General features: G+C 52.6%; 2 protein-coding genes across 3 annotated transcripts in view; one reads left to right on the plus strand and one right to left on the minus strand.

Moving 5' to 3' along the window:
* Positions 1–2,938, plus strand: part of ADIPOR2 (adiponectin receptor 2) — a 44,249-nt gene extending 41,311 nt beyond the window's left edge. For both annotated transcript variants that reach the window (XM_041484354.1, XM_041484355.1), the window contains exon 8: positions 208–2,938. In XM_041484354.1, coding sequence (XP_041340288.1) covers positions 208–339 — 132 coding nt within the window. In that variant the 3' untranslated portion in view covers positions 340–2,938. The remainder of the gene's footprint in view (positions 1–207) is intronic.
* Positions 2,939–8,098: 5,160 nt separating this feature from the next.
* CACNA2D4 (calcium voltage-gated channel auxiliary subunit alpha2delta 4) overlaps positions 8,099–12,020 on the minus strand; it is a 122,347-nt gene continuing 118,425 nt past the window's right edge. The window contains exons 39-41 of the mRNA XM_041484522.1: positions 9,823–9,935; positions 9,465–9,547; positions 8,099–9,054 (exon numbers count right to left, since the gene is read on the minus strand). Of these exons, the coding sequence (XP_041340456.1) occupies positions 8,968–9,054; positions 9,465–9,547; positions 9,823–9,935 (283 nt within the window). The 3' untranslated portion in view covers positions 8,099–8,967. The remainder of the gene's footprint in view (positions 9,055–9,464; positions 9,548–9,822; positions 9,936–12,020) is intronic.

Consider the following 12,020-nt stretch of genomic DNA (forward strand, 5'->3'; position numbering starts at 1 on the left):
TGACTCTGAAGTGAAGGGGGGGGACGTGTGTGTGCAGAGAATTCGATGATTTTGCTGAAGATAGCAGAGGGGTGGGTTTAACGCACAGCCTGGAGAGCTGTGCAGCTCGTGGCAGAGGCGCTGCTCGCTGTTGCTGTGCGCTGCAGCTGGATGTGGTGCGGGGGGCAGGGTGGAGCCGCGGCTGAACCCAGCTGTTTCCTTCTGCAGTTCCACTCCCACCAGCTGTTCCACGTGTTTGTCGTGGCTGGCGCCTTCGTGCACTTCCACGGGGTCTCCAACCTGCAGGAGTTCCGCTTCACGGTCGGAGGGGGCTGCACAGAGGAGGAGGGGATGCAGTAGGAGCAGCTTCAGCCCCAGAGCAGAACCAAAAGAGAGCCGCCGGCGCGGCGGAGCATCCGGGCTTAGCAAAAGGAATACCTAAGAAGAATCCAAGTTTCAGCTGATGAGGCGTGGAGCTTCATGGGGATTCTGACTAACCAAGATAAATTCTATACCTCAAGCAATGGAATAAATCAATTTGAAGACCAGGAAATTCTGAAAACATAATTTATTCTTGGGATCTACAGATTGAGCTACAGAGGACCCTTTCCAAATCGGCTTCTGTTCAATGCCATATTTATTTGTAGAATTGGGGAGGGATAGCTTAGCAGTTTCCTTTTTTTTAAAAAAAGAAAAAAAAAAAGTCAAGGTTAAATTTATATCCTCTCGGAGGGTTCGGGCGTTGATTTTAGATGCTCTTTTGGGAGAAAAACAAAATGTAAATAAGATTTCTAACTTTCTGTTTAAATAAAATTTATATAAATGTTTTAAACAATGGGTGGGGGGAAAAGGGTTTTTGTAAAGAATGCAACATGCAAGTACCACACACTGTTTCAATTTTGCACAAAATAAACGATTGCAGGAGGACCAGGTAAAATTCCCAGGAGTGAAGCACCCTGGCCCTGTCGATTTTCCTGGTGGCCAGCATGCCCTGGGCAATGTGGGGTCCTGGCCAGCACCTGGAGTAGCTTCAGGATGTGTACAGGAGGGTTGTGAGGGCTGGATTAATCATGGTGTCAATCCAGGTCACAGTGTGAGCACATGGATTTGCTCCAGTGCCTGGAAAGGTGCATCTGCATTCCCAGCCTGTGTGCAGTGGGAGGTTTGGGATCATGGATCCTACACTTGGTTGGTTTGGGTCTCATTGCAGGAACTGGAGCACGGTGGGATAGCTGCATGTGGAATGGCAAACAGCCCAACTCCATCAGTGCCTGCCTAAGCCAGAGGCCCCAGGGAGAGGATGGCTGCCATTTGCAAGCCTGCTTCGTTTGCTCTGAGGGATGGTGGTCATGGGCTTGTCAGAAGATCGTTGAGCATGTGAGGGGAAACAGAGGTGGGGTTAAGATGGACTGGAAAGAGGAAGCTGTGTGCTCCAGGACTTGGAGTTAACAGGCACTGCAGACCTCAGGCACATCACCATCCTGTGTGTCAGGCTCCATATGCCAAGGCAGTTTGCAGGTTTTTCTTTTAAGGAGGAAAAGATCCCTATTTTTTTTTAATAGTTTTTTTTTTTGGTCCTTAGGTCTGCTTTCCATCTGTGCTTTTAGCAGTGGACTGCTGGTATTTCTTAAGCCTAAACCTGAGAGTTCAGCTGGATTGCTGTGGTGCAGACACACCTCCTATATAAGGGGAGGCAAATACCCTTCTCCTGTGTAATTGATGTAGCTTGAGCTTTGGAGCCCAGTCAGAAGCCAGACTGAAGGAGAATCTTTGGAGTCTTAAGGTGAAACTTGAACATTTTGTTTGTTATGGCACAGGTATTGCTTGGAGGCTTTAGCTGGAAATTCAGAGCAATTACCTCTCTCACAGATGAGTTAAACAGCTCATACCGTGCAGTATTTCACAGGGAAGGAAGGTAAAGGGTGTTTGGTTGTTGTGTGGGGTGGTTTTTGTTGTTGTTGTTGTTAGTTTTGGAGTTTTTTTTAGATTCCCTCAAGTTTCAGTTTTCATTCTTCAAGGGAAAGAGATGGATTTTAAAGATCTTCCCATCCCCTGGATGTCACAGTGTGTTCTGGGGAGTTGCTTTGTCTGTTGGAGTCAGGTAGAAGCAGGATGCCCTCCTAAAGCTGAGTGGGCATTAAGGCTTCACCCCTGGAGTGCAGTAAAGCCTCTGAGAGCAAGGCCAGCTGCAGAAGGAGGTGCTGCAGCAGCCTGCAAGTGTAGAGGGATGTGTTCTCAGTAGGATCCCAACACTGGATGCCTGTAGGGCTGGAAGTGGTTTATCCCAGGTCTGTGGTATTTAAATGAAGGAAAGGGCACTATTACCTTGGATGTAAGGGCTAATAGCACTGGCAGCCCAGACAGGCTGGGGAGGTGCCTGGAGGAAGTGTGCTGGTGTCTGAGCCAAGCGTGGTACATATCAGAATCAGAGCTGGCTGGAAGGTGCTTTGGGATACCTCTGAACAGTACCAGCAGAAGCAGCAGCCTCCATCCTGGATCATCCCACGTTCACTCCTCCAAGGGTGATTGTAACCTGGTCCTACACAGCACAGAACTATTACAGAAACACAGTACTCCACCTGCTATTCTTAACCCAGTCTCTCTGTTCAAGAAATTTGTGTGTTCCAATAAAAACAACCTAGCTGTGCACTTTTCTGTAGCTTTTGCTGAGAACTCTTCCCAGGTTGGCACCTGAATGCCTTACTCTCAGCAGTCAGAGGCTTGCTTGCTCTGTGTGCAGGTTATTGCCATAGAATAGTTAGGACCTACAGCTTCTTTCCTTCCCCATTAAATAGTGGCCTTGTTCAGTATATTTCTTTTTAACAATTGCTTACTGTTGGAAGCAATGAAGCACATTCTGGGGTTTTGATGGCTGGGGACTCTGGTGATGGTTCCATATAAGATGGGATCTTATTACTTGCTGTATTCTTAACTTCTGCTAATAAAAGAACCAAATTGATTATTGTCTGGTCTGGGTCTTTCTGCACTCTGTGGGCACGAGGGGACAAGGGTGCAAAGCACAAGAGCTGGGGGGAAGAGGGTGTCATTGCTGGAGACTTTGGTGGTTGTGGGCAAAATTTTATGTGAGTTGAGATAAAGAAAAGAAGTTCAGGAGGCTTGGACTTAAATTCCTGGTGTAGAGGAAATGCCTCCTATCCTGTATGTGTAAAGGGTTGTTCATCTCCTCCTGGTGTGCAGGCTTAGGGGCTGGCATGAGTGGGCTTTGGCTGGGCAGGGAGAGGGGCTGGTGGTGGCCAGAACAGCCTGTGCCCAGTGGGGCCTTCTGCTGTTCCTTGGCTGTCAGCTAATGTCTGGGAACTGCCTGGAAAGGTAACACCTAATCCTGCTCTTGTCTTGGCTCACACCAGGCCTGGGTGTCCACAGCTGAGCTGTGCTTTTTCTCAGTCCCTTCACTCAAGGTGAGTGTTCTGCAGTGACTTGTAACAGAGACAGCTCCTGTTAATGACCTGGGCAGCCTGATGGATGTCTCAGGATGGATTATAATTATTATTACCATTATTGTTATTGATATTATATTAATGCAAAGCAAATTCAAGGAACATGGAGAATGTTGGTATCAGATTTCACACAAATTACACTAAAAGTACCTGCCACATTTGAATATGAATTGGGTTTATTCTGTTTCCAGAAAGCAGAGTGATACTTAAAAGTTGGCTGGGCAGGATAAAATTGCATGTCCCACCTCTTCTGTGTGTAGTTGTGTCCTTGCTCTGCCCTCTTCTGAGAACCACTTGCCTCATTCATTGCCAAGTACCCTGAGTCTGGATTGAAGTGCTGCCGTCGAGGTGAGTGTCTGAGGCCACTGCCTAACTTTCTAACGAGCTGAAAAATAAATGAAGTGCATGATTAGGATGGAAGAGCTGACTGGTTTAGTTGAAGCTATTAAAGGCTTCCCTGCAAAATTGAGTTCTTTCTCCCTTTCTCTTTTTTTTTTTTTTTTTTTTTTACCCCTGCCTCCTGTGTGGCATCAAGCAACTTGTTTGAACCAAACCCTTCTGCTGCACAGTGCTGCTATATCTGCCTGGAATGCCCAAGCTGAAATTCTCCAGGCTGATTTCCAGGAGTGCAGAGCACTAATGTGGTTTGAATGAAGTTGCTTAAAAAGATGGATTTCTTGGAGAGTGTATGTGGTAATTCCTAGGTGCATATTACTCTGGAAGAAGGAATACTGGCCTTGAGTGCATGGCAACATGGAGAATGTCACACCTGGTCATCTCCAGCTGTTTGAACAATGAGCAGTGAAGTGACCTGGGCAGCTGCTGTGAGAGCCTGGCAGTGTAAGCTGTTCCTTGTTCACCACTGAAGGTTGGTTCCTTGGGCAGGGATAGTGGAATGGGAGCCCAGCACTCCTGCATGGAGCTGATTTGCCTGCTGGATCTTATCACAGAATCACAGAAGGGTTTGGGTTGGAAGGGATCTTAAAGATCAGATAATTCCAACCCCTCTGCCATGGACAGGGACACCTTTTGAACCAGACCAGGTTGCTCAGAGCCACGTCCAACCTGGCCGTGAACACTTCCACAGATGGGGCAGCCACAGCTTCTCTGAGCAACCTCTGCCAGTGTCTCACCACTGTCACAGTGATGACATTTTCTGGCATTTCCAGAAGCTTCACCTTTGCCTTTCTCCAGTAAAATTCATGTGTAAACTACAGAAGCGTTGGTATTCCTGAGCTGGGAGATGCTTGCACTGGAGACTCACCATGATTTCATTTAGTAGCAGCTTCATCTCTGTAGTGGCACCACTGAGCACAGAGTCTCTTTACAGCTTAAAAACTGACCTGGTCTGGTTGTAAATGAGATGGGAAAATCACTGGCCTGGCTGAGTTCCCAGAGCAATGGTGTGTTTCCCTTAGAGAGGCAAATGCCACCCCAGCCAGTTCCAGTGGCTGGCTTTGCTCTCACCTCCAGCCCTGCCCAGCCTGTGCCTGTGCCTCGGGGGTTGTCTTGGCACTGGCTGCAGCTGAGCTGCCCCAGTCTGAAGTTTTCCCAGTGGCTGTGGCCAGGCTGTGGGGCTGGCACTGGCAGATGGGCTGTGGGGTGGCATCTGCTGCTGGCACAGGAAGCCAGCCCTCCTGGGAGGGAGCTGCCACCACCTCCCTGCTGGCTCCTGGCCAGGGCGGCCAGCCCGGGGCCCTGCCCTGGCTCTGGCCCAGCTCCCCCATCCCGCTGCCTGCAGGGACAGCCAGCCCGGGATTGTGCCTCTGCCAGGGAGCCTCCTGCCAGCTTGGAAAGCGATATTCTGTCCCTCAGGGCCTGGCAGGAGGAGGTGACAGCAGGCTCCAGCCCCTGCTGCCAGGGGTACAGAAGGTCACTGCTGGCTGGACAGACAAGCAAGAGCAGCCGGGGGCCATGGCCGGAGTCCCTGGTGTGGGGGCTTCCCTGTCTCTTTCCCTGCTGCCAGTGAGAGGCCAATCCTTGGTGCAGCTCCTGCCACTGTCCCACAGTCTTTCCTTGAGCAGAGCTGAGGGAGCAGCCATGCACATCCCTCTGCTCCCTGTGGCAATGGTGGGAAGGACAGTGGCAGCTGCCTGGCCCTGCAGAGCCAAACAGGTCTAAAGACAGGGCTCAGTGCCCAGCCCTCCTCTGCTGCCCGCAGGGGCCTGCCTGGGGAAGGGCAGTGTGCCAGGGCTCCCAAAATCTGAGGCAGCAGCAGCAAGCAAAGCAGGAGGGGCTGATGAAACTTGCTGCAGGTATTTACAGCAGAAGCGTGGGGCCATTCCAGAGCGCTGTGGCTGTGGCTGATGTCACAGGGCGGTGACAGAGGCATTTGCTGGCTGAGTGACAGGAGGTGTAAAGGCTCCTGTCAAGGGCAGGCAGAGGTGGTGGTGGGGAACAGCCTGTGCCAAGGGATAGGGGAGCTCCCCAGTGCCCAGGGGGGACAGGAACAGCAATCCCCCTCAGAGAGGGCCCAGCTGGTGATGGAGCGTTTGGCACACGGGTGTTTGATGCTCTTCTCTGCTTGCTTTAGAGCATCTGCTTAGCACAAAAGTATCTGCTGTGTTAGGCTGCCCTGAGCCCTGCTCCCCTGCAAGCAGAGGCTTGTGAGAGCCCAGGGTTTCTGTGCTGACAGTGCCACTGGCTCTCTCAGCAGAAAAAGCATCCTGGAAAATACTCTGAGGAGCCTGAGGTAGGCATGAAACCAAGCAGAACTGTGGTGCTGGTCCTTCCCTGTGCCAGAGATGGGTCACACACACCCCACACACACTTCTTAACACACTTGGGGTGTGTGACTCCTGGCTGTGGCCACTGCTATGCCCAGCCTGGCATGTACCAGTCTCTTGCTAAGTCTAAGCCAACTCAGGCCAGCCTCCTTTTGTGCCTGATCCCAACTGCAAACAGCTGCAAACATTTACTGCTGTAAATCCCACTGATTTTCCCACTATTTTGCAGAATGAAGTCATCCCTGTGTGGCCACACTTGAAGGTGTAGCCAGCAGCCTGCTCTGCCCCAGCCATGATTCAGGGCAGGGCACGTGTGTGTGATGCTGTGCAAGGTGTGTGTCCCTGCCCACCACAGTGCCTGGGGGAGAGCCAGGCTTACCTCAGCCTGCAGTGTGGTGTTTGTGAAGCCTGTGAGGAGAGAATTCAGCTCCCTGTCCTTCTGCCTGCAAGGAAATCATCTGCAGAACTGGGGCTTGTGAAGCCCCTGATGTGTGCAGCAGTGGGATGTGGTCTGATGCACAGCTCTGCCTGCAGAACACCACTCAGGAGTTTTCTCCCATTGCAACTTCCCCCAGCAGAGCAAACCCTGCTGCCTCTGGGTCTGCTTTGTGTGCTGCCAGGGGTGGATGGGACAGGAGGGACAGCTGGCATTTAGGGGATCAGAATGGCAGCAGGATGCTGCTCAGCTGGAAGTGAGGTGGCTCCTCTCAGCTGCTCTGTGCTGGTTGGATCCTCCGGCCTCTGCTCGCTGTTTGCTTTTGCTGACCTATTTTCATCTGCTGTGCCCAGCACATGGCTGAAGAAGTTGGAAGCTAAGGCAGCTGCTCTTCCTGGGAATTTTCTCTTGCTGAAAGGGCCATGAGTCACTGTCTCTGTCAGAGCATGAAATAGAATTTGCTTAACCCTGCGCTGGAGCCCAGAACTGGGTAGGTTTGCTTATGGCCTGCTTTGCTCCAAAAAAAAACCAAACCAGGGAGCTGTTCCTGGTGTGTGCTCAGGTTTTGAGTCAAGTAAGAAATAATCCAGTTGTCACCCCTGTCCATTCCCTCCAGTTAGCTCAGTGGACAAACTCCCTGAGCCAACCAAGCCAGGTGTAACTCTCATCTTCACTCTCTCAGTGCAGGTATCCCTGCAGGACCGTGTTTACTGTGGATCAGTGCACCTGAAGCCAAGCATGGCTCATCCAGAGCAGAGCAATGTGCATTTTTGTGTCCTATTTAAGCTGAATGGACATGGGGCTGCTAATCCTTTCTGACAGGGAGGTCATCCTTGAGAGTGGTGCCCTGGGAGGGCAGGCACCACAGGCAGGCACGTGGGGCTGGGGGAGCTGTGCCAGCCCGGGGCTGCCCTGAGCCGGGGGCTTCTCCATCTCTGAGCAGCTCCTCAGCCTTGACAGCCGCCCCTTCTCCCTCTGTCCTGCCTTCACCTTCCCTGGCTGCTGCTGGCTCTGATAAGGTCACTGCCTCTGAAGCCTGGAACTTTCTCCACCTCCAGTTTTACTTCCAGTACTGCAGTGGTTCCTCTCCGCTTTGCTGTAACACCGCCTCCAGCCAGGCAAAACCTCACAGGGGGAGCTCTAAGGTCCTGGAAGGTCCCTGCCAGGACCTGATCCTGTCGCCTTAGTGTCAGGTGACATGGGTGACAAGAAGGACAGCATGCCTGGAATGCACTTGTGGGTGCCTGCTGTGCAGGGCAGGGACAGAGCTGCTGTGAGGATGAAGCCCTTTCCCATCCAGCCTTCCTGCTGTACTGCCCTGCTGCCCTGGGACCACCACAGCTGTGCTTGCAGTCCCTCCAGCCACTCCCTGTCCCCACGGGTTTCTGGGATTTGTGTAGGGCTGTGATGACCACCAAACATGCTGAAGCTATGGTGTCTATGTAGAATATGCCATATATTTGTTTTTAATGAGATGGTATGGAACAGTTCATAAAAAAGAAAAAAAAAAAAAAAAGAAAAATGGGTGCTTCCCACCCGTTGTCCGTAAAGCTCTGTGAGAAGTGGCCCGTGCCCACCAGCTGGGAATGGCAGGCTCAGGGCAGGGCACAACCAAGGGCAGCTGCAATGAGCAGGGCAGTGCTGCTCCCAGGGGAAAAGTGCCTGTTTCTTGGCTGCTTCTGCAATGAAGAGAGCAGGTAAGTCTCTTCTGGTGGGTCATACAAAACCCCTTTCCAGTTGTAGACAAGAACCTGGATGCTGCTTTAGCAGTGTCAGGAGAGGTCTCCTCGGCAGCGCTGGCGTGGCTGCAGCTCTGCAGTTGAGCTGTGCTGCCTCCCTCTGTCCAGCCCCGGCTGAGGCTGGTGCAGTTCACAGCCTGCTGAATTTGCTGTGCCCTGTCCCACGCCTGGGGGCCCGGCTGATCACCACCCCCAAGACCAGGACATGCTGCTTCCAGAGCCGGGCGTTCAAAATCCCGGTGGCTCACCCTGAGGGACAGGCAGGTGGTGTCCCCTGCCCCTCCTGCTCTCCTGGAGCCAGCTCTGCCCCTCCGAGCGCAGGTGGCTCGGCGGGAGGCAGGCTGATGTGGAATGTTCCCATGGCGGTGATGGCAGCAGCCCCGGCCGTGAGCGGTGTCCGGGAGGAGCCGCTCAGCAGCTGCTGTGCCAGGAGCTGCCCCTGCTGCTCCTCGCATCTCCTTTTGCTTCCGAGGAGGCAGCAGCTCCCACCGTCGGCACCGTGCTGCACCTCGTGGTGAAGGACACCTCGGGAAGTCGCGGAGGGTGTCGCAGAAGGGGACCCCATGTCCTGCCCTCGCACGGCTCGGTCCCGCCGGGTCCCCGCCGCGTAAGGCGCACCGCGGGCAGCGTCACCGCAGCAGCAGCACCAGGGGTAGCAGCAGCAGCGCCGGACACACCGAGATCCCAGCAGTGCCACCGCAGTCCTGGGCATTTTCCTGCGAGATGGGAGACAAGGGGTCAGCTTGCCGGCTGCCAAGCCTGCCTGTCGCCTTTGGAAGAGGGAGCAATGCCTGTGGTGGAAAGATCACCCCAGGAGCCAAGGAAGGGACTGGTTTATTCATGATGGCCACAGCAGTCCTCCGTGGGCTAGGAAGCCACATGGCTCCTCGGCTCCTAGCAGGGTGTGTGTGTGTGTGCTTGCTCCTGACCCTGTGGTCCCGAGTCCAAGCCCTTCCCAGGTGGTACAGACGTGAAATCCCGCTAGGAACTCCCTCGGGGATTCACGGCAGTGGGACACTCCATGCAAGGGTGCAAGAGGAGACAATTGTGCATTTTGGGCAGGGGCATGGCCGTGGTGCCACGCAGCCGCCAGCCCTCCCTCCCTGCCCGCAGTGTCCCGGGATACCTCGGGGTGGAAGGCGTGGCACGAGTCCGGCCGCCGGCGCAGCTTCTGGGAGCGCATCCGCTCACACTTCACTGAAGCGTTGTGTGCGAGGCTGTTAAGGACCGGCAGGACGGGCAGGGAAAGGGGATGGATGCCACACAGACCCTCTGGCCCCCATGCAAGTTTGGCTGGGTGGAACTGCACCACCCGGGAGGACGAGGGAAGGGCAGGTCACCCCGCACGGGCTGGAGACCTCTCCAAGCCAGGTCGTGCTCTCCACCCCATGGCAATGGCAGCAGAAGCACATTTTCCACCCCGGCAAACACGGAGATGGCAGGGCCTGTGGAGCCCTGCATCCCTGCTGTGCATGGAAGGATATATTTGACTTCTTTTGCATCCATTGGGACGGGTGGGAAAACACTGCAATCGCAGACGGTGTCCGTGACGAGGAGCAGGAGGTTACTGCTGATGATCTGCTGTGCCACAAACATCCTGCAAGGGAAGAGCAGGTGAAAAAAAATCACAACTCTTTAGCCCAGAGCAGCAACCCTGGCATTGCCTGAACCACAGCAAAGAAACTGAAAGAAAACAGAGATCACTGGAAACAGGGTGCCAGCAGAAAGCAGGAGAGACCAGTGAGCAGATGGACACAGGGAGAAGTGCCATTGGCACTCCTTTTTGGCCTCCTTTTTGGCTCTGAATGTCCCAAATCTATAACTCCATGCTAGGCACAAAAGTCAAAATCAACCCAAGAACCCAACCAACCAGCCAGAACCAAGACAAGCCCTCCCCAGACGGGGCAGCACATCACAGCACGTGACACCTGAGCAAAGCCTGGCTTCACCCAGAGGTATGTCAGTGCCTATTTAATGTATATTTATGTGTGTGCTTGTACAATGCAAGGGTGTCTCTGTTCTGTGGTCCAGGGAGGAGCAGAGTTGTGCTAAAGTAGTAGTAGTGTTACTAGAGAGAGAAATAGAGGAACCCAGTAATATTGTGGGCTACACTGGTGTGACAGGACTGACCAACTGGTGTTTGGCAGGGAGCCAGAATGTCCTGGAGCCACTGGGCACAGGGAAGGCTGGGGACATCAGGCTCTGCATGCCTGCACTGGTGGCAGGGCTTCTGGAATAGAAAGACAGGCTTGTGGGGATGTGCCCACTGCACTGGCCAAGCTGACTGTGCTGGAGCAGTGCCCAGCATCCCTGGTTATTCACCACCTGGCCTTGCTGCCTTCCAGCCTGCAGGGATTTGTGTGTCCCCTTTTAAAGGTGCTGAATGCCACACTCAGCAGCTGACCATGTCATTAGCGCTCCCTGACTAATGACTGCCCTGGGAGCTTTGGCAAGCAGCCTTCAACCCATGCACAGATTCAGTCACCAGGACAGAGATGCCCCATGCATCAATCTACAAGCCAACATTTCAGCCCAGGATGGAGCACCCAGACCAGCCCTGCTCCACCAGGAGCTTGTGGAATGTCATCAGGAAGGCCTGCATGCCAGGCCCTGGTAATGCTCCACAGAGCCTGTGGCAGGGGTTGGGGGGGTTGTCTCTCCCAAATATGTGGATAAAAGATGCACAAGATGCACCTGGGAGCAGAGGCTGTAAGTACAAGGGAGCCAAGCAGGACACAGCACCTGCTGCTCCATCCAGCACTGGTGAGGGGCTGCCTCCAGCAGGGGAGGGGCAGCTCCCAGGCTTTGTTTGTAGCAGAGATCTGTGAGCCAGAGAGGTCACTCAGTTCCTCTGGCTCTGCCCAGAGATTAGCAGAATACCTTGTTATCATCAAATCTGCAATCTCTTCTGAAACAATGTTTGGCAAGGCTCTGGTTTTCCTAGAGCCATGCTGACTAGTGGAGGCTGTTTTTCTAAGCTTTTAAGTCTTTCCTGCAGTTGATCCAATACTGAAGACTAGGTAGAATTGTTTTGTGGGGTTTTTTTAGGAGCAGTTCCAGTCAGATCTGTTTGGCCTCTTCACCTTAGGAAAAGCTGGATCAGTGGAAATTAATCTTTTTGTCACCTTTCCACATGTGATTGCTGATAGCACTGTGCAACCACTGAAAACAGCCTCTTGTCACAATGACTTGCCTGTTACTTTTGACTGTCCATTCACTTAAAATGAAAATGGGTACTAAAAAAGTGGACTCTTGTTTTCAGCTATTCCAGTCTAACACTTATTTTTTCCCCATCCCTGGTTTATTTTTTAAAATTTTTTCTTTTTTTTTTTTTTTTTTTTTTTTTTTTTTTGGTGAAAAAAAAAAAATAAAAGGAAAGCCAAGAGTATCGCAAAAAGGGAAAACTTCCTAAGAAGAAAACTTTTGCCAGAAACATGAAAGAACAGAAAATGTTCCTTTCTGAAATCTTTGGAATGGAAAGATATGTATTTAAATTCTGTTCTATTTGTTCTCCAGCCACCTCTGCTTATTAACACTTTTTTTTTTGTGAAGAATCAGTACCCTGGTCTCTTCACCTCTCTCTGTCCAGCATGGCTCTGTGGCCAGAGCTGTGGTTGTCGTGGTGGCTGTGCCAAGGCACGGTGGCAGGTGACCCTTCTGATGCTGCTGTCACCCCCAGCAG

The sequence above is a fragment of the Pyrgilauda ruficollis genome, unplaced genomic scaffold, assembly GCF_017590135.1.
Source record: "Pyrgilauda ruficollis isolate IOZ18807 unplaced genomic scaffold, ASM1759013v1 scaffold66, whole genome shotgun sequence".
Lineage (NCBI taxonomy): Eukaryota > Metazoa > Chordata > Aves > Passeriformes > Passeridae > Pyrgilauda > Pyrgilauda ruficollis.